The 25,227-nt window shown below is 61.6% G+C and overlaps 1 protein-coding gene across 4 annotated transcripts; it reads right to left on the bottom strand.

Annotated features, from left to right (window-relative positions):
- Positions 1–55: 55 nt before the first annotated feature.
- On the bottom strand, positions 56–24,929 carry SH2D3C (SH2 domain containing 3C). Of its 4 annotated transcripts, none has more exons than XM_074846703.1 (12): positions 24,826–24,929; positions 22,084–22,729; positions 17,349–17,388; positions 6,808–6,936; positions 6,069–6,517; positions 4,242–4,366; positions 3,315–3,892; positions 2,987–3,102; positions 2,612–2,783; positions 1,756–1,867; positions 902–1,108; positions 56–764 (listed from the first exon to the last, which is right to left on the bottom strand). In XM_074846703.1, exons 1-12 carry the CDS (start codon positions 24,863–24,865, stop codon positions 589–591), a joined length of 2,790 nt encoding a protein of 929 aa, XP_074702804.1. In that variant the 5' UTR covers positions 24,866–24,929; the 3' UTR covers positions 56–588. The 4 variants fall into 4 exon arrangements, with proteins under 4 accessions (XP_074702804.1, XP_074702805.1, XP_074702806.1 ...); XM_074846704.1 differs by having other exon boundaries at positions 4,242–4,345; XM_074846705.1 differs by lacking the exons at positions 22,084–22,729; positions 24,826–24,929 and adding an exon at positions 20,906–21,008.
- Between the last annotated feature and the right edge of the window lie 298 nt (positions 24,930–25,227).

Below are 25,227 nucleotides of genomic sequence, written 5' to 3'. Positions count from 1 at the left end.
CTGCTCTCCCCAGAGGGCCAGGGCCTTGTTTAAATGACACCCAGGGGCGAGGGGATCCCCTTGAGGAACAGCATAAAAGTTTATTGTGTGTAAGAACTGAACCCATGAGATATGTACACGTATTTACAAGATGAAACGAATGAGCCTAATTATTTACAACAAGAACTGTCCTTCACAAGTCTGTACATCGAGAAGCGATCGTGAAGACGTATTTACAAGCAGGATCCAGCAGCTGTGGGCAAGACAGAGATGGAAAAGAAACAAAACCGAAGGGTGAGGTGAGGGACACCATGTAGTCGTGGACCTCAGCGGGGCTGGATGGTGGACACCGGGGTGCTGGCCTGCCCCAACCCTGTCCCCGTCCCTCGGGGCAGTGGTGCGGACCCTGCTGTGTCCCAAGAAGGCGGGTGGTAGATGGGAGGTGGCTGCTTTTCCTCCTCTTTGTCTCAAAATTGCTGATCCATGCCCCAGCGCCTTTCTGGGCCATGTCTCCTCCTCCTGGTGCTGGGTGACTGGCCCCATCCCTTGCCCCACAGCCACCGGGCGGACTGGCTGGGAGCTGGGGGGGTCTCCCAGCGCCCGGGGGGGTCACAGCTCGCTGAAGCGCACTGCTGGCTCCAGCTTGTGGGACAGGGCGGTGAGGACCTTGTCAAACTTCTCGTAGCGCTCAGCCTGGCTGCTCTCGGCCCCACGGCTGCCCCAGAGCAGCCGCAGCTGGAACTCAGTGCTGAAGACCTCCAGCAGCTCCGCTCTGCCCTGGAAACCTGCAGAGAGGGAGAGTCAGTTCGCTGGGATGGGATGGGGACCCTGCGCCCGTGGGATGCTCCGTCTGGTGCTGGGCTGGAGCTGAACACTGGGAATTCGGCAGAGGGAAAGGGGCTCTGCTGTCCCCATCGCTTACCCTGCAGCTTCACCTCAGCATTGGTGTGGTAGAGCCCGCCATGGTGGGCCACCATCCGCGCTGCCTCCAGGTGGGCCATGACCACCTCCACGCTGTTGTCGGTGGTCTCCCAGGGCTCGGGGCTGTCTGTGAGAGCCTCATCCCGCTCCAGGAGAGTCACCAGGGGCATGATGTGGGGAAAGGTGGTGTTGGTCAGCGGCGGCCCTTCTGCGGAGAGAGGCACCCTGAGGACCCTGTGCGGCCCCGTGCCCCTGCAGCCCCCTCCCCATCTGCCCTAGCCCTGTGGAGCGCTCAGGTGGCCACACAGCCCCGTGAAGCCAGGCTGCCACCACGCTCCCGGGAGAGGCTTTAAGGCTCAGCTGTAGCACAGCAGTGGCTGTGGCTCTGTGATCGCTGTGCCCGGGGCCATCGTCTTGTTCAACACCAGCTTCTCCCAGCTGGGCTTTCTGGTTGTGCTTGGGAGGGGAACGCTGCTGTCCCTGCTCGGGCTGTGTCTGCATTTCCCGGGGCTGCGATGGGGAGCAGGTTTGCAGAGCCCAAAGCACTGGGCGTTGGAGAAAAATGGCTTTTCATCTTCCCCGACTGGCCGCCCTGTCCCCTCGGCTTGGCATGCACTGCCATGTGAGCACGAGGATTTGGCTCAGCTGAGTTGTGTTTGTGCCCAGCTGCTGGTTTTATTTAGTTATGAAATGCTTCCTTGGGTGCTGGGGTGGTTCAGCAGCCAGAGGGGAAGCGTCTGGCACCAGCTGGGAGAGGGTCAGAGCTCTTAAACGTGTCCCCCTCCAGCAAGGCCGTGCCCAGAGAAAGCGGGAAGGAGCAGGCAGGCAAGAGAGAAGGGGAGTTGCTCCCGTTACCTTTCCCTTCATTCAGGCTCTTCAGGAACGGCTTGAGCTTCTTCTCATAGAGAATCGCGCCCTCCGTGTGCCGCTGCCGCAGCACCATCCAGGTCTGTTCCAGCCGGGCGATCTGAAAGTAGATGGGGCAGATGGAGGGTGCTGGGGGCAGTGCAGCGCCCGGGCACCGAGCTCTGGGCTCCCAGGGTACTCCCAGGGGGGCACAGCCTGGGCCCGAGCCATGGTCCCCGGTTTTACACACAGCAGTGCCCGCTGCTCCCCAAAACAGCCTCCTCCACCAGCACTCACGGCCAGAGACGGCACATCCCTGGCACCGAGGCTGGGTTCAGGATTTCTCCCCCCTCCCCGTGCCCCAGGAAAGCAGCTTCCCCACGTCGCAGCGGCCTGGAAGATGAGACGCAGGGAGGGGGCAGCCGTTCCACCTCCTTTGTGCAGGCAGGAAGCAAGACTTCCCAGCTGGGCTCGATTTAAAATTGAATTTTAATCTCCTTTCATCTTCCAAAGGGAGCAGTGTGGCCTGGAGACGCTGCTGCCACAGCCTTGAGACTGATTTGTATTGTACCGGAGGGCAGATTCATTTCCTCCCAGGAACACAGCCCAGCACAAAACAAAAAGCCCAACCACCGAAAAACAATCGGATCCCGGCGGGACTGGGCTGTCTGCTCTGCGGAGGGGACAGCTCTTCCCTTTCCCTGCTTACACCCCAGCGGATGTTGCCCCACGCCTCCTACCCTGGGCATTTTCCCCCTTCTCCCACCCCAAGGGGTGTCAGAACCCACAGGACACGGGGAGAGGGATGTGTTTTGGGTGAGGGGGCTGAGCCCAGGCCACGAGGATGAAGGGAGCATCCCTGTACCTGTGTCATTTCCAGGGCGTTCATCACCGCTGCAAAACTGAACATGTTCCCCATGGTGCTCTTCAGCTCGGCAGCCAGCTGGATGGTTTTGTGGAGCAGGGCCGCCCGCTCCTCCGTGCTGCCCGTGCAGCCCAGGATGTCCACGGCGATCATGATGGACATGGTGTGAAACCTGCCGTGGGGCGAGATGTGGAGCGGGGTCAGCACGGGGGGGCTGGGGGTGCTCCCAGGGCTCAGCCAGGGCTGCTCCACACCCCCCCGGAGGGGCAGTGGACCCCCCCTCTCGCGATGCCGAGCTGGGGACACCCCAGGGGAGCCGGGCTGTGCCGTGCGGGGGAGCCTGGTGGGCTCGGCCCGGCCGTGGCGTTGCCGTACCGTTCCAGCAGGTCGAGGCGGAGCTGGTGGCCGTGGGGCAGGGTGAGCAGCTCCATGCCCGAGCTCACTCCCATGAGCCGTTGCATCTCCACCGTCACACCCAATATCCGAGCGACCTGTCAAGAAAGGTGAGAGCTGATTAGACTTCTGTTAATTGAGGAATTTTGTTAATTGCCCCAGCCCAGCCTCTGCCTGCCCCAGCAGAGCCCGACAGGGATGCTCCAATGCTCGGGGGTGCCCCGATGCTCGGGGGTGCTCCAATCCCCTGCCAACCCGGAGCAATCGGAGGGCAGTCGTGCCCATCCCTCCCGCCTGGCCCCGGCCGTACCAGGCAGTCCACTTTGGTGATGTGTTTGGCCAGCGTCTTCACATCCACCTCTGCCAGCAGCTCTTTGACCTTCTTGAGCACGGCCATCTCCAGGGGTTTGTTCTCCAGGGGGATGAGCAGGGACTGGAAGGCCGCGGGGTTGAAGGAGGAGGTTGTCTCCATGGTGGGGGGCACAAAGCCCCTGAAGTCCAGCTCTCCTTTCAGCCTCTGCCCTGCCTCTGCTTCCCCGGAGCTGTTCTCCACAGTCCCTCTCTGTCCTTCCTCCACCTTTAGCCTCTCCACGTAGCTCTTTGTTGGCAGCTGCTTGATGTCATGAGCTGGCCGGTCTCTGCTGATGGGCGAGGTGGGGTGGAGCTGGCAGTAGTGCCCCGTGTCCGGGTCGCTGTAGCTGTTCACGGAGGGAGAGGGGGAGGCGCGGGCGTACCCGTGGCAGGGAGTTGAGTGGGTGCTGTGGGCAGGGTCTGGCAGAGGTTTGCTGTTGTTCCCTGGGCACAGCTGGGGCTCGCTGGACCTTCTTATGACTGGAGAGGCCGGGGCAATCCCAGCCGCTTGGCAGGCCTGTGGCTTTAGCCGTGTAACTGTAGGGAGCAGAGGAGACCCTGTTAGCAGAGCCCGGAGATATGCACACACGTAGGGACCATGGATGCAGCAGCCTGCGGACGCGGAGCTCAGGGAAAGCCCTGCTGCCCAAACACAGTCAGTCCCAGTTCAGCTGCATGACGCTGCGGCTGAGGACTGGCTGAGAGCCCATCCTCAGCTCAAGCCCTCCATCAGGACAGTTTTCTTTGCCATGCAAAGAGCTGGACAAGGTTTTGCTAGCATGGAGTGATTACAGCCAGCTCCATCCCCCTCCCCAGGTCCCTGCATCACACCTGTGCCTGACCCACCTCCCCACTGTCCCTGGTGGGATGGAGGGATGATGCCTACCCGTGCTGTAGGCGGGTGACGCTGGGTTCTCGGAGATGGGGGACATCGGGGAGTGCAGGTCTTGGATCTGGTCCACGCTGACGGCACAGTTGCGAATGATGTCTCTGTGGTGGGGTAGGGACACGCTGGGGAGGGGGCAGATGGGGCACATTAGTCCCTGTAAACAGGGCCCTGGCAAGGGCAGAGGGGTTGGGATGAGTGTTTGCTGCCCCATCACCTCCCCTCCGATCATCACCCCCTTCCACAACTACCCATAATGAACTGAAACCATAACAAGCTCAGCTGGAGCAGTGAGCAGGCAGTCCCTCAGGCAGCTGGGAGCACTTCTGTAGGGTCAGGACCTATATAAAGCAGAGACAGCCCCATCTCTGGGGAGCTTGGTCATATGGGGCAGGGGAGATGATGCAGATGGCTCCAGGGTGCTGTGGGGAAGTGGCTCTGGCAAAGCAGTTGTAGGGGGTAGTTTTCTAGGGTTGTGCTGCAAGGTGGTATCTGATGGTGGGTGCATTACTCTGCTTTCACCCAAGAGCTGTGTTGGGATGGTTGGGTTGGTTCCACCTTAAGAGAGGTGGAAAGTGCCTGGAAGCTGGACCTGGAGCCCAGCAGGCATCTGGTGGAGGCAGTGAGGTGCCTGGGCTGGTGAGCTGCAGCATGGGTGCTCAGGGAGCCGCATGGCAAGCAAGGAGGTCTTGGTGGGGCAGAAGCTGTGGCCTGATGCAAACACCATGTGGCAATGGTGTTGCAAAAGATGCTGTGTCTGGGGCGAGGTCTGAGCACAGGGAGGCTTGCAAGGAGGCATGGCAGGTAATTCACTGCCCTCCCTGCCATGGGTGAGGGCTGGGCTGCTGTGATGTGTTTGGTCTTGACCACCGTGCCTCTGCAGTGGGAGGAGCATGGGAGAGCAGTGGCAGTGATGAGGGGTTTGGGAAAAAGGTGAGTGGTGAGGAAAAACTGATGGATCTGGGCTCTTCTTCTGGAAACACATATGCTTTCCTGGAAGCCTGAGTGTTTTCCTTTTCCCTGTTGTAACAGTTGGTTGCTTGTTTTCTGCTGGCACGTTCTTACCCTGTCCTTGGGCTGAGAAGGTCAGGGCGGCGAGAAAGCGGCTTGGTTTGACAGGCTGCGTCCCACTGGGGAGACAGGAGTAGGTGGGTCCCCCCTTGGCTGTTGTGTGTGCGGATGTATGTGTGGCTCAGCCTTCTCTGCCAGGCTCTGGGCAGCCTGGGGCTGCCAAAAGCAAGCTCTGCAGAGGAAATCTCCTCTCCACCTCCAGAAAAGCCCAACTGCTCTAAGGTTAACATGTGGAGGCTGTGATGTGGGGGCTGTGCAGACCCCCATCAGCACAGCTCCATCAGTCTCCTGCTCATCAGACTTTCAGTTCTGCCTGGTAATAAATGCTCCAGCTGAATGGAAAGGGCTCCACAACTAAAAGGGCCCTTCAAAACCAATCAACAAATGCCCTCTTGGTGGCCAGGACTGACTCTCCCCTTACATCTGCCTGGGAAAGCTCGGCTCTCTGGCTCTGACAAGCCCTGACACGCGGTAATCCTGGACTGGGTAATTGTAAAACACTCTCTGGCTTCTGGCCTGTGATGCTAAAGTCATGTCTGCTCACTGGGTGTCTGCTGTGGTGGCTCAGTGTGGCTGGCAACTGGCCTGGGAGAAAACCCCATACCTTTGCTGGTCCCTCTCCGCACCTGAGCGGGGATGGTTTCCATCCCCAAACCCCTGCCCTGTGCCCAGGGAGCAGGGACCAAGCGTGGCCCTGCCTCTTTCTCAGGGGCTGGTCCTCTGCTCAGCTGAGCCGGAATGAGACCGCGTGCTCACCTGGTTGGGCACCCCTCAGCCCTGGTGATCTTGTCTGCTGTCAGGCCGTCTGTCATGGTGATGCTCCTCCTCTTGATGTGCCCCCCTTTCTGGGTGGCGGGGCTGTGGGATCCCCCATGCTTGCCATTGGCCAGCCCGTAGCTGGCTTCCAGGTAGCGCAGGGGGAAGGTGCGGTTGATGGGGCAGTAGACGATGGCTCCGCTCTGCTCGGAGATGGCCTTGCGGTTGCCCACGTAGAAGCGGACAAGGGCGGGCACATTGTCAAAGCTCTCCTGCTCGAAGAGGTACTGGACACGGGTATGGCCCTCACTGGACTTGACCGTCACCTTGTTGATCTTGAAATGGAGGGGCTCGTTGCGCCAGCGGCACGTCAGCACGTAGTCGCCCAGGCTGGTGAGCGAGTCGCGGATGAGGAAGTCGCCGTTCCTCTGCACGAGGCTCTCTGACACCTGGCAGGGGACAGGGCAGCCACTCAGGCACAGCCACGCTGGATGGACCAGGGGCACAGGCGGATGCTCCACTGGGGTGTTATTTGGGGCATTGGCTCGTTCCCTTTGCCCCTGGCTCTGAGCCACAGAAGGGCATTTCCCATGGCAAAACCAGGCAGCTCAGAGCTAACGAAGCCCTTGCCAGAGGCTTTCCCACGAGGACAGGCTGGTGGCTCTGTGTGGCCTTGGGGTGCTCTCCCTGAGCAGCCCAAGCAAAGGGTGCCCGGAGCCACCCACCTTCCCCTCCTCACCTCCCGGGGGATGCGGCCGTGGTACCAAGCGTGGCTGCGCAGGTCGGTGCTGCTCAGCTTCAGCTCCTCTTCCAGCTCCTTGTGAAGCTTCTCCGGTGATGAGTCGAGGATGTATTTCTCCTTGGAGAACTGTACAGGGGAGGAGAAAGTGTCAGCCAGTGCAGCAGTGCAGGCCCTGGGGAGGGAAGGGCTGGCCCTGGGATGGGCTGGCAGGGTCCCCATGTGAGGACCGAGGGACCTTTCATGGCATGGAGCAGACCTGTCCCCAGGGGACAGGTAACTCAGAGCTGGGTGTGAGGATTGCTGCTTGTGGCAAAGGATGTGGGAGGGGTAATGTGCCCCTTGATGGCCAGGTCCTGCCACCAGGAGCACTTGGAGGGTCTCCTGGTGGCACGTCCCCATCATGCCTGACCACATTGTCTCTGGCATGTCCCAGCTCAGAGCTGAGTGTGGTTGGGTAGGGGAAAACCTGCCTCAGCTCCCTCTCAAACATCTCCAGGGCTGAGCCACCACGGGAAACACTCTTCCAGGAGGAAACCTGCATTATTCCTCCTTGAAACACCCACTGTGGTCCCTCCTCCAAAGGGTTAACCCGCTGTGTTTAGCCTGATGGTGTCATGAATAGTAATGACAAACGTAAAGGGAACCTTCTGCATCGAAATTAGCTTTTACCACACTGGTGCACCTGAGCCTGGAGGAGGCAATTTGCCCTCTCCCTTCCCCCTGGAGATAAGGGATGGTGTCATGTCTCCCGCTGCCGCTTGGCCCGCGTTCCCAGAGGGCAGCCGAGGCTGCCGGCACGGTGAAGCTGGTGCTTGTTTGGGGAGGCGGGTGTAGGCTCGGGGTTCCTGCATGCTCCGCGCATGAGGCCAGTGTCCCCAGTCGGCGCGGTGGCTTTGAGATGGGCAGCGCTACGTGGAGGAGCAGGGCCTGGGAGCCAGGACTCCTGGGTTCCCCCCGCACCCCAGATGTGTGCTGTCCTGTGAGGGGGACATGTGTGCCACTGCCACGGACTGGGGAGCTTCGACGGGGCTACTGGGGTGTCCTGTTCCACCGCGAGGGTGGCCCAGTGGCCTGGCTCCACTGCCGGTGGCAGTGCCAGCGCGAGGAGGCACCGTAGACTGGCCCAGCTCCTTGGTGCTTGTTAGGGCAGGATGCTGCTGGTGTCTCGGAGGACAGGCATGGGCTTGAAACCCTGCTGACACCGCTCTGGCGCTGCCGGAGGAGCAGGCTGGCACTCAGGGCTGGCCTTGCGTGGCAGCTGGTTCCCCAGAGTGCTGGGGGCTGTAGGCCCATGCCAACGCACCGGGGACCTGCCTCGGAGCTGACCCCTTTGCCCAGCACCTCATCCTCTGCGTCCCATATTGATTCCCTCTGCTCCTCTAGCAGCTGTGAGCAGGGGAAAGTGTAGATCACCGTGCTGCTCTCCTGTCTTGTACCCACTGCTCTCGGGGTGCTCCTGGCAACCCACCCAGTCCCTCAGCAGGAGCCTGACCCCAGGTCTCCCCCTTTCCCAGGGGAGATGCTCCATCTCCCGTGGCAGCTGCATTCACCAGCCAAGCCAGGCAGCGATGCTGCCCCGGGGACCCTGCTCCAGCCTGGGGAGGGGGAAGGAGGCTGCGAAGGGCCTGTGCGATGGACCGTGCTCTCCAGGGCTTGCCCTCACCAGCCTGGGCCTGCCCCTATTCCTTCCTTCCCAGCTCCTTTTGAGTAAAAATGTGCTGGGACAGTGGGAACAGCCTGTGAAAACACTACAGACTGAACTCAGACTTGCTCATCCCACCGTGTTTACCCTCTTCATGAGAGAGTCCCGCTTGCTGGAGCTGTGGGGACCTGAACCAGGAGACATGTGGGTTGTCCCCTCCTGACCGAGGGTTGTGGGGAGCCGAGCACTCACTGTCACTCTGGGGCCCTCGTGGAGACAAAGCCACCCAGTGCCGCTGAACCCTATTAAAAATAAATGGTAGCCAGCGGATGCTGCCAGGGTCCGGCTGCCTCCCGGGGGGCCAAGGCCGAGCAGATGCCGTTTCCATGACAACCCATCCGCTGCCACCGAGCAGACCTGGCTCGGCAGAGCAGCGGTGGGGGACCCTTGGTTGTGGCACCTTCCCTGTGGCGTGGTTCACCCTAAACTCTGGGGCGCAGAGGGATCCCCCAGGAGCCTCTCCTGCCTGTGCAGGCTAAAGCCGTCGGAGCTGAGCCGGGAGCGGTTTGGAGCTGGTGCTCCCCCCACCACCCCTGGAGCGGGGATTAGCGCCTGTTCTGCTCAGCATTGTACATCTGGGTTTTCCCCCAAATCCTCCCCATGCAAATGCGCAGAATAACAAACACAAACCCAGCTGAGCAGCGCCCAGCGTCTCCAAGCCTGGATTTGGGCAGCAGCCGGCTGGCATTCATGCCAGGGGCCAGGTGCTAAGCTAGCAGGAGAGAACAGGAGGTTTGGGAGAGGCGAGGGAGGTTTTACATCTTGCAGACGGGGGAGGGAGACTAGTCATGAGCAGAGGGTGCTGCAAGCCACCTTCTCCAGCCGGGGGGGAGGGCACTGTCCCTTCGGCTCCTTGGCTGGGCAGGGAGATCCCATCCGATTTGCACGGTCACCAAAAAAGCCACCGGTTTTAGACGGGGAGGCAGCAGGAGACTGATCATGCAGAGCCCTTTTCCTTGGTGTGATGTGACTCTGGGGATTGGTCCTCGTTATGAGTCTCTCACGCTCTTCCAACACACGCTAACTGCTGCCAAAATCACCTGGCTGCTCCCTTCTCCATGTGGGAGCTGGGCTCGCTGCAAGCCCCTGGTGCAAAAGACCCACGTGCTGTGGAGGGATGCGCTTCCTCCAGCCCCCGAGCCCTTCAGCAGCGATCGACTTTCCTCTGCTCCGCTCGGTAGCGTGTCTCGGAGGAGGCCGGCTCGCAGGCTGCCAGCTGGCCGGGCGCCGAGGCGCGGGTGCTGGCAAGGCACGGCGTGGCAAGGCGGTGCAGGCCAGCCGAGCGCTGTCAGGAGCGTGTAAGCGGATGTCTGAGTGCCGCGCTGAAAAGGGCACCGCTTGGCACTCCCGGCTGCGCCAAGAGGACATCAAAAGATGTACGGCCCGACATGAGGTCTTGCATACTAGTAGGCTGGTGTGGGGAAAAGCCTTGACTTCTACTCGCACCTAGCTCGAGTGCGTGGGGCTGGTCTCCTGCACGGAGAGAGCCCCAAGGCCTCCTCCAGCTGAGCGGGAAGAAGTGGGGATTAGAGCGGTTCTCCGAACCAGCCGCACCAGACAAACCAGCTCAGAAGCTGCCAGAGACGATGCCAAGCTCTGCTTGAGGAATTCCAACCAGCAGCCAAGCTGGCTTGGCTGAAGAAAGGAGAGCTCCTCCGTCACTTCGCGTTCAGCACCCTGATGGGCTCTTTCACAGTCCTGGGGCTGGGGAATCCTCTGGTGCAATGGGGGCAGCCCCCCCTGAGGCAATTCCCAGGCACTTCCCTGACACTCCCCTCTGCTTTCTTGGGGGAGGAAGCACCTCCAGTCCCAGCCGAGGGGCAAGGACTGGAGCGGGCAGTGGAAGGGCAAGAGCTGAGTGGATGGAGGGTGCTGACAGCTGTGGAACATGTATAAAACGGTGGCTGTTGTTCTGCCTGGCGTAAGGAGAGCTTCAAAGGCTGGCGTTTGGCTTTCCCTCCTTGCAGAGGTAATCTTATGAAACAGGAGTGATTTGCAGTCTGTCTTCCTGCTCTCCCCTCCTAGATCTGGAGGAGTCGCAGCTGAGGATGAAGTCAGCTTGGAGAGCAAGGTGTACTCGCACCCCACCCCGCTCCTCTGCCAATAACATCTGACTAACCTCGGGGCACCGAGCGCATCTGCTCTCCCTCCTGCTCTCGCACTGCCCGCCCTGTGCTGGGACCCTTGCTAGGGAAATCCCAGCCCCTTCCGGAGTTTTCCATCCCTGCTCTGGCTGCTGGAGCAGCTGTGGGGCCTGGGAAGTAGAACTGGGAGGAAGCAGAGTAACAAGCCATTGGGAGCAGGTGTATGGGGAAAGCCCCAGAATTGTGTGAGGGGTCTTCTCCGCTTCCTCCGTATCTGGCAATGGTGTACCTGGCTACCTCAGTGAAGTATTTCAGAGCATCTTTGCTGAGAGACAGCCAGTATCACAGCAAACCCAAGAACCAGTCTGTGTGCCTGCCCAGTGCAGGACTGCTATGCTCACCAGTCCAGCTGCCAGGTACCACCCAAGAATGGTTAGTCCATCCTGCATGACCACAGTGAGAAAATCCCACCACAAACAACCCTCAAGTTGTTATGGGCTTGCTCTTAGTCTGCTTGCCCTGCTGCGAGCCAGTCCATCCTACTAATCTGGATATCCACAGGGAAAAGAAATAATCTGTTCCTCTGTCCTGTCTTGCAACGACTCTGGGCATCTAAATGGCCTCTGAGAAGGCACCAGCCCATCTGTCCACCCCGTGGGTGACTGAAGGCATCCCTTGGGTATGCCACATCTCCATGAGTCCCCACTGAAAGCAGACCTTGACTTAAGATCTTTTTTTCTGGTATTCAAAGCCCCTCTTAGGACTGGTCTTGGCTACCCACAGGGTCTCCTCTCCCCTTGTCTGTGCTCCTTTGTGGCAGCTCTGGAGCAATTATGTCTGGCTGGCAGGGGTGGGGTGCAGCTGGGGTTGATGGCCAGGAACATCTGGGTGCTCTAAGGTGGGACAAGTGCCCCAGGTTGTGCAGTGGGGTGCTGGAGAGCACTGCTACCACTGCCCTGGGGGAGCGGGTCTCCGGTGCAGTGATGGGGTGTGTGTATACACACATTTCCATCCATCTATATATTACTTATCTCACTCCAAGACGGCGGCAGCGGCTGCTGCTGCATCCCTTTTCAGAGCTGCTATTGGCCAGAAATGATGTCAGTGCTTTCCAGGCTGGGTGCACTGCCATTGGCGGTGAGCAGGGATGCGGCTGTCAGCTGGAAGCGCTCCAGTCATTCATGGGGACTTCAGTGTGTGTTTGCTGGGCACACTTGGACACAAATAGATGGTGAAAGATCTGGCGGAGGCAGGTGAGCACTTAGGGCTTCACTTTTAACTCTTTCTGGGGTCGGGATGGAGCGCCCTCCATCCCCTCTTGCATCCCAGTGCGAGAGCCAGACACCCACCTGTCTCTCCCTTGTTCTGGCAGCAGCTTGCTGAAAGCACCCCATCACCCCTGCGATGTACAGCCCAAGGGCTGCTGTGCTAGGGCACGTCCCCCTTGTGCTGCTCAGTGGCCTTTGGACAACTAGGAGAAGCTCTTCTGCTTCTCCCTCTTCACCCCCACTAGCAGTCAAAATCTCTGGCTTCGCACTGAGATCAGCCGCAATCATGACAAGACTTGAAATGCTGCTTCTGGGCTCCGTCTTACCCAGCATAATCTCTAAAGCTCGGCACCTACCTCACTCCGCAGGAGTACTGAATAAGACTGCCAGCTCTCTTGGCTGCCGGCTCCCTTCTAACTTGCAGTATGCTACAGCTCTTGCTTCAGAGCCGAGCTGCTTGGCTCTTGCAATCCTCAACACCTTTGCTCTCTAACTCAGTAAATGAGGGAACCAATTCCTAGCGCCATGCCCCTCCTGTGCAAATGCCAGAGTCCAAAAATAGGACACCTAGACTCGTGCCCAGACAGCGGCGGTGCTGGAAGCATCACAGGACAGGTGACAGATGGATCCCAGCTTCCTCCCACCAGTCGGACCTGTGCAGTGCAGCACATACGTGGAGACCCAGGCCAAGAAGCTGTGTGTTCCTCTGGGCTCAGCCTCTCCTCCGCTCAGCGACGCTCGCTCCCAGCACATCTTTTGGGGGATGCTAAATGCCCCCCCTTCGTGAGGTCTGCTGCAGGTGAGGGCTCCCTTCAGAGACTTGTGCTGCCTGTCAAAAGTGCTGGTCTGGGGGGATCGGGTGGCTTCGGCTCTGCGGCCCTGGCTGCAGAGGGGGCTGAGCTCTGCCCCACGACCCGGTGCTTTGCCTCATCTCACGCTCGCTACCTCCTTGACAAACGCAGGCAGGCCCGCTGCCCGCACCCAGCCCTGCCAGCTCCGTGCTGAGCGGGGCAGCGCTGGGGACAGCGGGGCTCCGCGCTGGGACCCCGGGGAGGCCGCCCCCTCCCTGCAGCCCGGGGCTGCGGGGCCGGGGGTCGGCCCGTGCCCCCCCCTCCCCGCTGTACCCCCCGCCGCCTTCCCCACGCGTGCGGGCGGACGGAGCCGCTGCCCGGCGGCCCCCGCGGGGATCTCTGCGGAGTCCCCCCCCCCCGCCGCCCCCCGCTCACCTGGACCTGCATGAAGGAGCCGCGGTAGAAGCAGCAGGCGGCCGCCGACAAGGCGCTCCACAGGCTGCACCGCTCCGTCATGGCGCGGCGCACCCGGCCGGGGCTGCCCCGGCCCGGCCCGGCCCGGGCTGCACCGCCGCTGCCGCCGCCGCCGCCGCCGCCGGGCTTCAATTTCAGCCGCTTCCCCGATTACCTCATCCCTTGTCGGCAGCGGGGGGCGGCGCCGGCGCGGCAGCTCCGCCCCGGCCCGCCCCGCGGGGCCGCCCGCGCCCGCCTCGGCACCGCCGACCCCGGGGGAACCGGCACCCCCGGCGCTCCCGCGGCGCGAAGGGAACCGGCACCCTGTGAGGAACCGGCTCCTCTGAGGGGAACCGGCACCGCCCAGGGGAACCGGCGCCCCGGTGCCTGCGGCCTGAGGGGAACCGGCTCCCCTGAAAGGATCAGGCACCGCCGAGGGGAACCGGCACCCCGGCTGCCTGCGGCCTGAGGGGAACCGACACCCCTGAGGAGAGCCAGCTCCTCTGAGGGGACCCAGCACCCCTGAGGGGATCAGGCACCCCTGAGGGGATCAGGCACCCCTGAAGTGACCCAGCACCCCCGAGTGGACCCAGCACCCCTGAGGGGATCAGGAATTCCTGAGGGGAACCAGCACCCCGGCTGCCTGCGGCTTGAGGGGACCTGGTTCCTCAGAGGGGAACCAGCACCCCTGAAGGGAACCAGCACCCCGGCTGCCTGTGCCCTGAGAGAAAATGGCTCCTCTGAGGGGATCAGGCACCCCTGAGGGGACCCAGCACCCCTCATCTCCCATCCCAAATCCATCTGCTCTCCCCAGTGACGCACACGGGTCAGGGACAGCCTCGTCCCCTCTCGCCCACTCTGTCTTCCTTCACCCCCGCCCTGGTGACGCCTTTCTGGGGGGAGACACCGGTGCCTGCCTCATGTGGCGGGGAGCCGGCTGCCTGCTTCCCACGTAGGCCGTCTCCGAGTTGTGTTTAATTAAGGCTCCGCTTCGGTTTAATTAAGGCCACAGTTTCACGTATGGGATGTGCGAGGCAGCACTGATGACTCAAAGCATTGCTCCAGCCCCGACTCTCGGAAAAAAAGAAAAACCCAACAAAATTCCTGCCTGAACCCACCGCCGGCGCCCTGCCCCGTGCACAGGGACGGGCAGGGGCTCCCACAGCACCCGGTAGCGAGCTCTGCGCCTGCTTGCCCGCACCCAGCCGGTCTCCCTCCAGGTCTGTCCCGCGCCGGCACGGCCTGGATTTGGCCACGCTTTGGTAACGAGGGGCTTTACGCTCCCATCCGCAAAGCGTGTCCTGGCCCAAAGACCCCCATGCCTCCCGGTGCACCCCTGCCCAAGGGGATGCTGTGAGCTGGGAAGGGTATTGCCGCTGCCACCAACTGCAGACCCCTGCAAGCCTCCCTGCTAATTAATTCAAACGAGCCCCTCGCATCCCCAGGCAGGGAGGCAGCAGCCAGGGCTGATGAGATACAGGTCCCCTGAGCAGCTCCTTCGCGCAGAACAAAGAGAGCTCGGAGGCGCTCGCCGGGCCTGTGCTCTGCCCCTGGTTTTGCAGGGGAGAGAGGAGACAGGAGAGCAGCGCGGGTTTTAGCAGGACAGGGCTGAGGAGCAGAAGGAAGGTGGGCAGGGAATGCAGGGCGGCGGGTGCTCACGAATCCCATGGGTGCCTGCAGCCCCGCCGGGACGGGCAGGGAGCATGGGCCCTCCTCCTCTCCTCTTGCGTGGGGCCGAGGGACAGACCAGATGGCAGCATGCAATGAGATGCTGCTCCGAAAGGATCCGACGGTGAATCATCCTCCTGCCAAGGCTTCTCCCCCGCGACGGGCTCCGTGGTTTCCCTCCAAGGCTCTCGCTGAGGGAGCGAGCAGGACCCTCATGCGGCACTGCAGGGCGATGCCCCCCGGCTGTGCCGGTGCTGCCCCTCCGCAGGGAGAAGCTGAAAACCTCCAACTGAGCTCCTGCGGGGACGCAGGACAGCTTTACCAGCTGCAGCTCTCCTGAAGGGTAACGCCGCTTGGCAGCCCCTTCACCTGCGCGAGGGCCAAAGCTCGGCCGGCGGGGATGTTAGCAAATAGAGCTGGGTGTGCAGATCTCCCAGGCAGCTTGGAAACACCAACCCTTAGGCTATTATTAAAGCACATTAATTACCAAGCGCTTATTGATCCTGGCTTTTCGACCCACCCTAGCTTCTGGTTGCACCTCTAATCACCGCAGTGTTGGTGATGGGAGAGCTGGCCCTGGCCAGTTTGTGGTTGAAGCTCAAGGGATGATATTTGGCAGTTCCTGGGTGCACGTCTGGACACAGACCTGCCCGTGACCCTTTCCCCACAAGGGCTTTGCAGCACGGCCTCTCCCTCCTCCTGACTCTCTCCTTCACTGGCAGTTTTCTTCCTGTCTTTCCTCCGCTCGCCCCTGCAGCAGTGTTCCCCCTCTGCTTGTTTCCCTTCCAGCCTCAAAGCGAGGACCTATTCCGGTGGCGGGTCCCAGCCCCGTCCCCCCTTGCTCCCAAGGGATCCCAGGCACAGCAGCCACCCTCCCACCCCAAATCCCACAGGCCCTGGGGCCGAATGCTGCTGGGTGCTGAACACTCCGCAGACACACCGGGCTCCCAGCCAGGCACGGTGCCTGCAATCATCCGGAGTGCCCCCATCATCCCGGTCACTCACACTGCAGATAATTACTTATTTGACTAAAATAGCTGCTGTCACTGCAGCCATCAGTTGCTTCCGTGACCAAAGGGAAGTGGCGTATAAATCACAGCCCATGGGCCGTGTCTGGATACCACAGGGATGGGTGAGAAATAAAGGCCAGATAGCTCAGGTCTGGGATCTGCCTGGAGAGTAGGGAATTCTCCTGGCTCACCAAAACCCACTCGATCCCAAAGCCATACCCATTGCTCCACACCTGTGTTGTTTCAGTCTATTAACTCACGAGTCATAAAATGCTCCTGTCTCTGGGTGCACACGCTGACAGCGTACGGGAAAACACCCCAAACCACCCAGCTTCATCCACCCTTCATGACTTCTTTGCTCTTGCTCTGTGTGAGCAGGAGCTTTCCTGCGCATCCCGAGGTGCCCCACACCTGGACTCTACCCTGTGAATCCCATCGGAGCCTCAACGCTCCCATCGGAGCCTCGTTGTTCCAGCACACATCCCACTTCCAGCTCTGTGAGCTCCTGCTCTGCCAGTCCCACACGGCTAAAGGAAGAGGAGAGGGGGGACATCCCACCCGGGGGATCGCTCTGATACAGGTCAAAAAGCCGCATCTGACCCCACTGCCCAGAGGCTGCTGGTTGCCAGAGCTGGCATGTGGGGTCCTCGTTAGCCCCAAGGCTGGACCTGGAGTGAGGTGACCCCCGTTAGAAGGAGCAGATGAGCTCAGGGTCCAGCCAGCTCTCTCCTGAGCCTGCCCCTTGATGCCACCATGGGAGCTTCCCACACTTCCATGTCTGGCTACAGCCACCATCGAGAGCCCCAAGTCCAAAAGCTGAAGGCTCGGGGCTCTGTACTCGTTACACCACCCAAGTCAGGCACCTCAAGTCACTTCTCAACAACCCAGTGGCATTACATCACCATCAGGCAACTGGCCTCAGGAGGCTCCTTCTCAAACAAACTCCCAAAGGCCGTCACATGGCAGCAACCACTGGGGCAGGTTTTCAGTGCTCCATCCTCAAACCACACAGCATCCCTGCCACTGTTCCGCTGCGCCTGCCCGGCTCCCATCGTGCCAGCAGCCTCCTGCAAAAGGGCCCGGTCTCCTCCGGAGCCAGGCGCCTCGCTAATGAATTTCTGGCCAGACATGAAGAGTCCTCAGGAATGTTAATAGTTTGCTGGAGGATAAGCAAGAGATTTGGAGAGATTTACACCGACTTTCATGTGACAGCCACGAAAGTGGCTCAAACCCTTCCGTTTCTTTACGTGGAGGAGGAGGAGGGAGGAGGCTGACCCTGCATCTGCGGTGTTCGCATGTGACAGGGAGCACGAAACGGGGGCAGCTCCTGTGGGAGCAGCATCGGAGGGACCACATAGGGTTTGTGTCTCCTCTGCCTCCCCCAGCCTCATCATTTCTGGAAGGGAATATCTTCCAGGGCCGAAGAGAGAGCCTGGAGGATGTGGTGGGAAGGGAGGTGCGGAACTGAGCACCCTGAGGACCCAGCCAGCCCTGGCCCCACCATCCCCCCCTCACCGTTGGCACCCGGCCGGGGCAGGCTGCGATTGTGCTCAGTGTCTTACCTTCACGTATTCGCTGCTGGACTCCAGGCCATCGTGGTGGCTAGAAGAAGGGGAAAAATAAAAGTACGTAAGTAAAGGGCAGTAAGCTGTGACAGTCAGGTCAAAGGTGATGGTGGCACAGCTGGGGGGAGAAGGGGTCTGTGCCCCTTGCCTTGCCATGGGGCCGAGAGCATGGCCACAGGTTTGGGAGAGGTTCCCAGGCCCCCAGCACCGTTCCTGCCCACTCTGTGCCCGCTCTTGGTGCAGGGCTTAGCCTCCCTAATGCGATCAGGAAAGAATGAGGCCTTTTTAGAGGATCTCTCCCCAAATCAGCTTGGGACCGTGGGAGCCAAGCCAGGAACACCCAGTGGCCAGTCTGAGGTCCCCACGGGTCATGGTGCTGGGGGGTGCATGCCGAGGTGGGGGACCCTGTGCCCTGTTCCCCAGCAGAGCTGTGTTCCCAGTAGGCAGCTGTTGGGACACACCACCCAGACAAGCGTTTCTGACTGTTTCTCTACGGCCTCGTTCAACTCTGTGGAAATCAAACTTTTGCTGAAGCCAGGGGTGATGTCCTGCCTGAGACTGCAATATTTGCCCTCCCAGCATCCCGGCAATAAAAACTCCGATTCTCCTTGGTGACATGTTCACTCTTAGCCCTACTGACAACCAACCCAACAACCCTGAGATGCAGCTGATCCGGCAGCTTCTTTGCTATCATTTCATGGGGGACACAGATGGCCCCTACTCTTTCCCGAGCATGTAGCAATGCTGCTACTGCTTTTTGTGCTCTTGTAGGTCGAGGTGTGTGTCTGCATGGATGAGTCCAAGGGCAACAACAGAGAGCTCAAAGCAAGAGAGGCTGTAACTGCCTGAGCTGGGATGCGCTACCCTGAGGTCTCACCTTTCAGAATAAAATACAAAAGTCCAGACTTCTTTCACCAGTACCTGTCACCTCCCCAGTGCCAAACTTCAGCATGGTCATCCCACTGCTTGCTGGGGTCACTTGCCCGAGCACGGGGTGGCAGCAAGGCCCCTGGGATGGCAGACTGCCAGCACAAGGACAGGCAGCTGCAACTAAGAAATAACCAAATCCGAGGGCGTCACAGACCTGGGATGTCCCTTTCCTGCCAGCAGCTGCCTCGCTCCACCTAGCGCCTACAGCCACAGCCATACTGGGAGCTGCTGGGGCTCCTTGCACACAAACCCTTCCTGGGAGCTGCACCGGTAGCATCCCCGGGGAGCCAAATTCTTCCTCTGTGGGCTCCCTCCAGGCTGGGGATGGTGCTGGGTGGCTCAGAAATCAGTTGCCCAAAGGGAAGCGGGAATGGCAGAGGCGGCTGCTGCCAGTCGTTGCCTCACTGGACATTCCCTGTGGTGTTACAGCGGGTCCTGCCGGGGTCTGCATGAGCCCGTCGGGGTGTCCAGCCCTGCCGCAGGCAACCCCCACTCCTCTTCTCCAAGCCGACACTCCTGAAACCACATTTCCTGCTGTCCAGCTTGGAAGAGGAAAAAAGGCTGGAAATCAAGCCCACACTTTTTTGGGGTGAAAAAAATAGAGGAGTATTTGGGAAAGAGATGGACATAGACTCCGCTGGGCAGCTGCAGGCTGCCTGCCCGCCCCAGCGCTGTCTCTCCAGCCTGTTTGCCTTTCACACGGCCGCAGAGAGCTGCCTGGTGCTGCGAGAGCCGTGAGAAAAACCGGCAGGAGGACGGGGGGCCTCCAGGCAGGAAATCGGGAGCATGGGAGCAGCTGGGAGACGCTGCGAGGGCCCGGGCAGGGGAGGCCTCCGTGCCGGGGAAGGGCAGCAGCTGGGGCCGGCGGGGGGGCTGGGCACCGCAGCCCCCCTGGTTCTGCACATTCCTGGAGGAAACGGCATTTTTGGGGGCAGTCGAACGCCTGGGAGAAATTCCAGGGCTGCCTTTGGAGCACGGCCGTGGCTGAGCCGCAGGGACCCAGTGCTACCGCGGTGGCACCAGGGAGTGGGGTTTCAGTGGGGTGGCTGCTCCTTTTGGGCTTGCAAAGGCATCACAGTGACTTGCAAATGAGCCAAGCTCTGGGCTGGCTGCTGGGAACGGTCCAGGGTGATCGTGTGAGTCCAGCCCCAGTTTGGAGCCCAGGGTCTGCTCATATTTGGACACCAGTGTAGGCTGTGCCCCAGGGGAACCAAGTTTGGGCACCTTGTGCCTCAGTTTCCCCCTCTGCAGAGCTGCCTCCTTTGAGGTTTTGGCTGGCAGTGCTAACAGAGGGGTCTGCCGACAGCTGCGGGCAGCGCCCTGCCTGTGCCCTGCCTGTGCCCCGCGGGAAGCGGCATTTCCCGTGCCTCACGCATGGCCGTGTATGGAGGGAAGTCGAGTCACGTCCGCTCTGTGACCTGCTTGCAGGTCATCTCCCGTTAGTCACTGTGTCCCTGCTGGAGTCACTGTGTCCCTGAGGGAGTCACGGCCACCGCCTCGCTCCGAGCAGCTCCACGGGCTGGGTGCTGCTCCCTTCCCACGGCAGCACAATTCCCCCCCTCGAGGGCCTGATCCTGCAGGGAGCATCCCTGGGAAAGCCCTCCCAGGCGTGGGCATCCTCAGCCTGTCCTGCCTCCGGGTCTGTCCTCACCAGGGATGCTCCGGGGCAGGGGGAAAAGCCAAAACGTGCCCCGGGGCCATGCTCGTCCCCCTCTGTGCTGCTTTCAGTCCCTCTGCACGGGCGTGCCCTGTGCTGGGCAGCCAGCCCCGGCTCCTGTCATGGCCTGGTGGGAACAGACTGTCCCCATCCCCAGGGATGTGCCTGTGCCGGAGGAAGGGCTGGGCCACGGCACTATCCCGGTCCCGCTTCCGCCTGCCCGCCCCACAGCAGGGCCAGGCCTTGGGATCAGCTCTGGCAGACGGCTGCTCCCTGAGCCAGGGGCTGTGGCAGGGGCTCCAAGTGAAGCGTGGAGGGGCAGAAATGCCCCTGAAGCCAAGTCCTGCTCTGGTCACGTGCCTCAGTTTCCCTGGCCAACAGTGTGGCTACGCCCATCATCAGGGCAGCCCCAGATGTTGCAAAAGAGCATTTAGCCCTCGGTTTTTGAGAACCAAGTCCCCACTCCCCAGAGCCAAGACACCCGGATGACCCCCACACATTCCCATGCTGCTTGGCTCCCAGCCGTGCTGGCCTGGGACCTAAATCATTTCTGGGGGGCAGAGGGTCTGGGCGAGCCCCGCGCACCCTCCGTGGGGACCCTCTGTCACTGCTGGGGCTCTGTGCTCACCGGAGGACGTGGCTGTGCTGCCAGCCCCCTGAGCCCCTGAGCCTCTGACCCCCTGAGCCCCCAAGCCTCTGGCCCCCCGAGCCGGCCGCAGCCCCTGAGCCACTCTGCCCTGGCGCCGGGTCTGACTGCGGTTTCAGCAGCCACCGCCGATGCGCTCGCTCTTTCCATGAGCAAACGCTGCCACGGGCCGGGGGCCTCGGCAGCCGAGCAGCAGCTCCAGCAGCATCTGCGTCGAGGCTTTGTGCCCGCCCCAAGCAAAGCCCCTTCCCAGCCTCTCCCTCCCTGTCCCCTCCGCCGTGCCGGGGTGTGAGGGGTGGCTGGGAGACCACGACCCCTTACCTGCCCTGTCCCAGGGTGGGAAACCTCCTGCCCACCGCTGTCATCGGCCCTGCACGATTCAGCGAGTGCCTCTGCTCCGGGATGGGGAGAAGCTCTCCCAGACGCTCTCCCGCCTTGCACTGAGCGTTGGGACTTTGGGGCGCGCAAGGCGGTGGCGGACCCTCCTCCTTCCCGTCCCAGCCCTCCTCCGGCCCTCCCTTCGCGGCCGGCAGGAATGTGTGGCCGGCACAGCCCGGCTCCCACCGCCGGCACGAATTCCTCCTCCTCACCCCACTCCTGAGGCCACGCAGACCTCCCAAATGCTCAGCTCTGGGGCAAGAAGCCCCCTGCCCCCGGGGCGGCATGGGGGGTAACAGGGGCGTCAGGGGCCACTCAAGTGTGGAGAGAGGAGAGTTGGGCCAGGGAAGGGGTGGAAAGATGGGACCTTATTTTGGGGAGAAGTTTGTAGTTGGAGCCTCCACCCTTGCCCCCAGTCCCATGCACACTGCTGGGCTGGGGACACATTTGACCCCTCATGCCCAGAGGCCCAGATGATGGGCCGGGGGTTAAAAATCCCTTTTGTTGATCCTGAGGTTAAAACCTCCCCTCGCAAATTCAACCTTCATCTAAGCAGGCTGAGCCCCTAAATTCCCCCATAGGGTGGGTTTTGTGCTTGGAGTAAGGGGTTTGTGCCCAGAGTGGGGGGTTTACTGGCAGGTGATGGAAATGGGGACAGGGCAGCTGGTTTTGGGGATTGCCCCTGTGCCTTGAGAGAGGCAGTGATGCTTGGGGAGGGGGACAAGGATCGGGGGGTGGAAAAGAAGAGAGGAAAAGAAGTGGAGGGGCCCAGGACAGTGCTGGTCTGAGTTCTCCACAGCATGTCCCAGCGCTGGAACAGAGCTGCCGGCAGGACAAAGGGCTGCCGTGGCTGAGCGGGGCTGCGAGATGTTTCCACCCCATCCGGAAACGGGAGGGAGCAGAAATCCCACAGGAAACCTCACTCCCATGGAGCCGCTGACCTGGCCATGGTGCGGAGCACTCCGGCTGTGCCGTCCCACCGGCCAGGTGCATCCCGCTGGCACTGTGGGTGATGTGGGGGCACCGCAGGGCCCCCGCTGTGTCCCAGCCCTCTTCTCTTGCCCTGCGGGGGCAGAAAGGGGCTCCCAGCCAAAGGCAGAGCAAACCCAACGGGGCCGTACCTGTCTGGGAAGGTCTTGCCAGGGTGATCTTGCCCCTTTTCTGGCAGATCTCCATTGGTGGTGTCCGCTCCTGCTGCTGTGTCAGGGCTTTGTCTGGGGTTCGGGGCCATGCTGGAGCTCAGTGCCTCTGCCCTGGGGCAGGAGACATTCCCCACAGGCTCCTGGTCCGTGCTGGCCATTGCTGCGCCTGGGGTGTCCATAGGCTGAGCCTCTTCCTTCTCCTGCTCTGCTTGTCCAGCGGCTGAGAGTGAGTCTGTGCCCGGCTCAGGGGTGCCAGACATCTCGGGGGACTGAAGGTTGGGGAGCGGGGCTGTCCGTGGGCTTTTGTCACTGGGGGTCCCTTTCTCCTGGCAGCTCTGGCTACTCTTGGCTTTGCCCAGGTTCTTCCCTGCCTTGCCCAGGTTCAGCCTGGGCATGGTGCCCATGTGGCTGTACATGTCCGATGACCGGGCGTAGGGGCCGGGGCTCTTGGACATCGTGTTGAGATCATCCTGGGTGCCGTCGAAGGGCTCCTCCAGGAAGCCGTGGGGAGGAGGGACACCTGCCCTCAGGCTCTCGGGAAAGCTGGGGGCCACGGACACACGCCGCAGGGTGAAGGACCGGGGGATGTTGCTCAGGCTCCCGAAACCTTTGAACTTGAAAAACTCTGGCAAGGAGAGAGGAGAGATGGGTGTGAGATTACTGCCAGCACGGTGTGGTGATGGAGAGTCCCAGACCTGGGTTGGGGTGGGCACGGGGCACTGTCCTGCGGTGCAGCCTGGTGTCAGCCCCCTGCGTCTCCAGTCCCAGCCTGGCATGACAATCCCTGTGGCCTGGAGTGTATGTGATGCTGCTTGGGGTGTCTCTGTTGGGACCCCGGGAGGTCTGTCCCAGTCCCTTGGGGAGCAAATGTCCCCTGTGCCCTGGCAAATCTAGAGGCTGCATTTCCCCACTGCAGTTGTAGAGTTGGAGGAAGAAACACCCAGCCCTGGTGAGCAGGCAATGCCAGAAATGATTTCAAATCTCTTCCTCCCGCCCTCTGCCTCCCTGCTTCCCCCAGAGGCCTCTGGGCAGGGTTGGTGGCTGTGCCCATCCCCGCAGCCTTGGGGCAGCTTCATGGGCCATACCCCCTGCCCTCTCCAGGATGAAAGCATGTCCCACACCGCACCTCCCCGTGGGATGGGGGTCCCGGCTACGTGTGATGTGCCCACGCGTGCATGTCCCTCGCCAGCGCGGTGAAGCAGGAACCATCGGCGCAGGGCCCGGCTGTGCTCGCGTGGCAGCACCGACTGCGGGCAGGAGGTAACGTCCCCACTTCCTCGGCCAAGCGCTCAGCCCCTCGCAGCCTCCCTGCAGCTCCCAGCTGCCACCTGCAAGCGCTGAGCGCAAAGCATTTGCTAGAGAAGTATTTATAACCCCTGCAGACGGCTTTGCATTTCACACCTCGGCCCCGGCTCGGTTCTACGTGCTGCTGCGGTGCAACCCCGGGCCGGTGTTGGTGCTGGCACGAGGAGGGTGGCACATGGGCGAAGCAGCCTGTGGCCGCAGCTCTGCAGGGCAGCGTTTCACTGCCGGAGCCCTGGTGCTCTGGGTGCCTCCGAGGGTTTTGCAATGTTTATGCTGCCCGGGGGCTCTGCAAAACCTCTTTCCCCTCCAGGCACCGTGAGGTTGCCGAGGCAGGAAGCAGCACGCTGCTGCGGTGCTGGGTGAGGAACTGGGTGTCTGGGGGCGGCTCAGCTCTTGGACCCCCACCTCCTGCCACCATCCATGGGCTCTACAGGGCATTCCAGCAGCCAGATGGGGCAAAGGACCATGCAAGGGGCTGCAGCAGCCCAAAAGCCCACTGCATGGCAGAAACCCCATGACCTGGATGTGGTTAAAGGCAAAACTGCTTTGGGTTATACATCCCCTCGGGGTCTGAGCATCCTCCACTGCCGGCCAGGTGGGAAAGGCAACAATTGGGGACTTTCCCCATCTCGGCACTCTCTACCACAAAGAAAAAGCCCAGCTGGGACGGGGCCGTGGGTTTTGCCAGTGGAGGGGTCCCGGGAGAGCAGAGGGACCGGCCTCCCTCCGGCACCACCATCACGGCAGGAATGCAGAGAGCAGCAGCAAGGGTCGGTTCCCGCACAGCCCAGCGCTGGGAAGTGGGGTGAAGGCCAGTGCAGCTGCCTCCCGGGGCTCTGGGGGAAACCCAAGGTCTGTGAGAAAGAGCAGAGCTCGCTCCCGGTGGGTACCGAGCGCTTCCTCTGAGAGAAGCCGGTGGGAATCTGCTCCCTGGCTCCCACCATGGCTCCTCTGTGTCACCACCGTCCCTGTGCTGCGGGAGCACCCTGGGGTGGGGGGCCTGGCCACCCCCAGCAGCAGCTTGCACTGACAGCTGTGCACCCTGAAGGATGTGATTTGGGGAGTGAAGACCCCCAGACTCTCTTGAGCATTCCCCGGGTGCATCGCAGCACTCAGTGCAGGGCTGGGCTGCAGCAGAGTGGTCCCTGTGCCTGCACCCAGCTCCCGAGCCAACAGCACCTGGGCTCTCCCCCAGCCCTGGGGATGGAAACCCCCAAAGCCCCTCACCATAACGAGCTTCTTAATGAGAGCAGAGCCTGTCTCGGCTCCCAGCGTCCCTGGGTGGGGGTGACCTGGGGAGCGTGTGAGAACACGCTCACACTCACACTCACACACTCTGTCATGCATTGCCCCTCCCTGCCGGGCTCTCCAGGTGAGCACCCCATCGCCTGCCCACCCCGTCCCATGGCCACTTACTGAACTTCTTGGAGCTCCCTCGTTTCTGGCCCTCAGCCATGTCCGTGCTGGTTGGAGGTCGCGGGGACCGAGAGGGACAAGTTTATAACTGTGAAGCCCTTCCCTGCCCGCTCCTCCCTTCCTGCCCCCCCCGCCCACTGCAGTCACTCGTCGCTTGCTCGGCGTTTCCTCCCCAGTGCTTCATCTGCTCCTGGCCCCTGCCTGTCCTCCTGCTGTCCCCACAGTCCCTGTGTCTGCTCGCACCCACCTGGCTGCTTAGGGGCCACCTCTGGGGCCCTGGTTTGGTGATGCCCTGAAGATACAGACACCCAAAAAACCCTGGGTGCCAGCCCCAGAGGAAGGTGTCAGCCCTGGACAAGGGTGCCAGCCCTACGGACGAGGGTGCTGGCCCTGCAAAGAGAT

This window comes from Strix aluco, chromosome 20 (assembly GCF_031877795.1).
Source record: "Strix aluco isolate bStrAlu1 chromosome 20, bStrAlu1.hap1, whole genome shotgun sequence".
NCBI lineage: Eukaryota > Metazoa > Chordata > Aves > Strigiformes > Strigidae > Strix > Strix aluco.
This window is presented reverse-complemented; position numbering and strand designations above follow the sequence as displayed.

What these genes read in the sequence shown, in the direction of transcription:
- SH2D3C (XM_074846703.1), bottom strand. Translation starts at nt 24,865, where the DNA reads ATGGCTGAGGGCCAGAAACGAGGGAGCTCCAAGAAGTTCA. An exon ending in GGCAAGACCTTCCCAGACAG is followed by an intron (nt 17,389 to 22,083) that starts GTACGGCCCCGT and finishes CCCTTCTTCTAG; the next exon opens with CCACCACGATGGCCTGGAGT. An exon ending in GTCACCCGCCTACAGCACGG is followed by an intron (nt 3,893 to 4,241) that starts GTAGGCATCATC and finishes TGCTCCCTACAG; the next exon opens with TTACACGGCTAAAGCCACAG.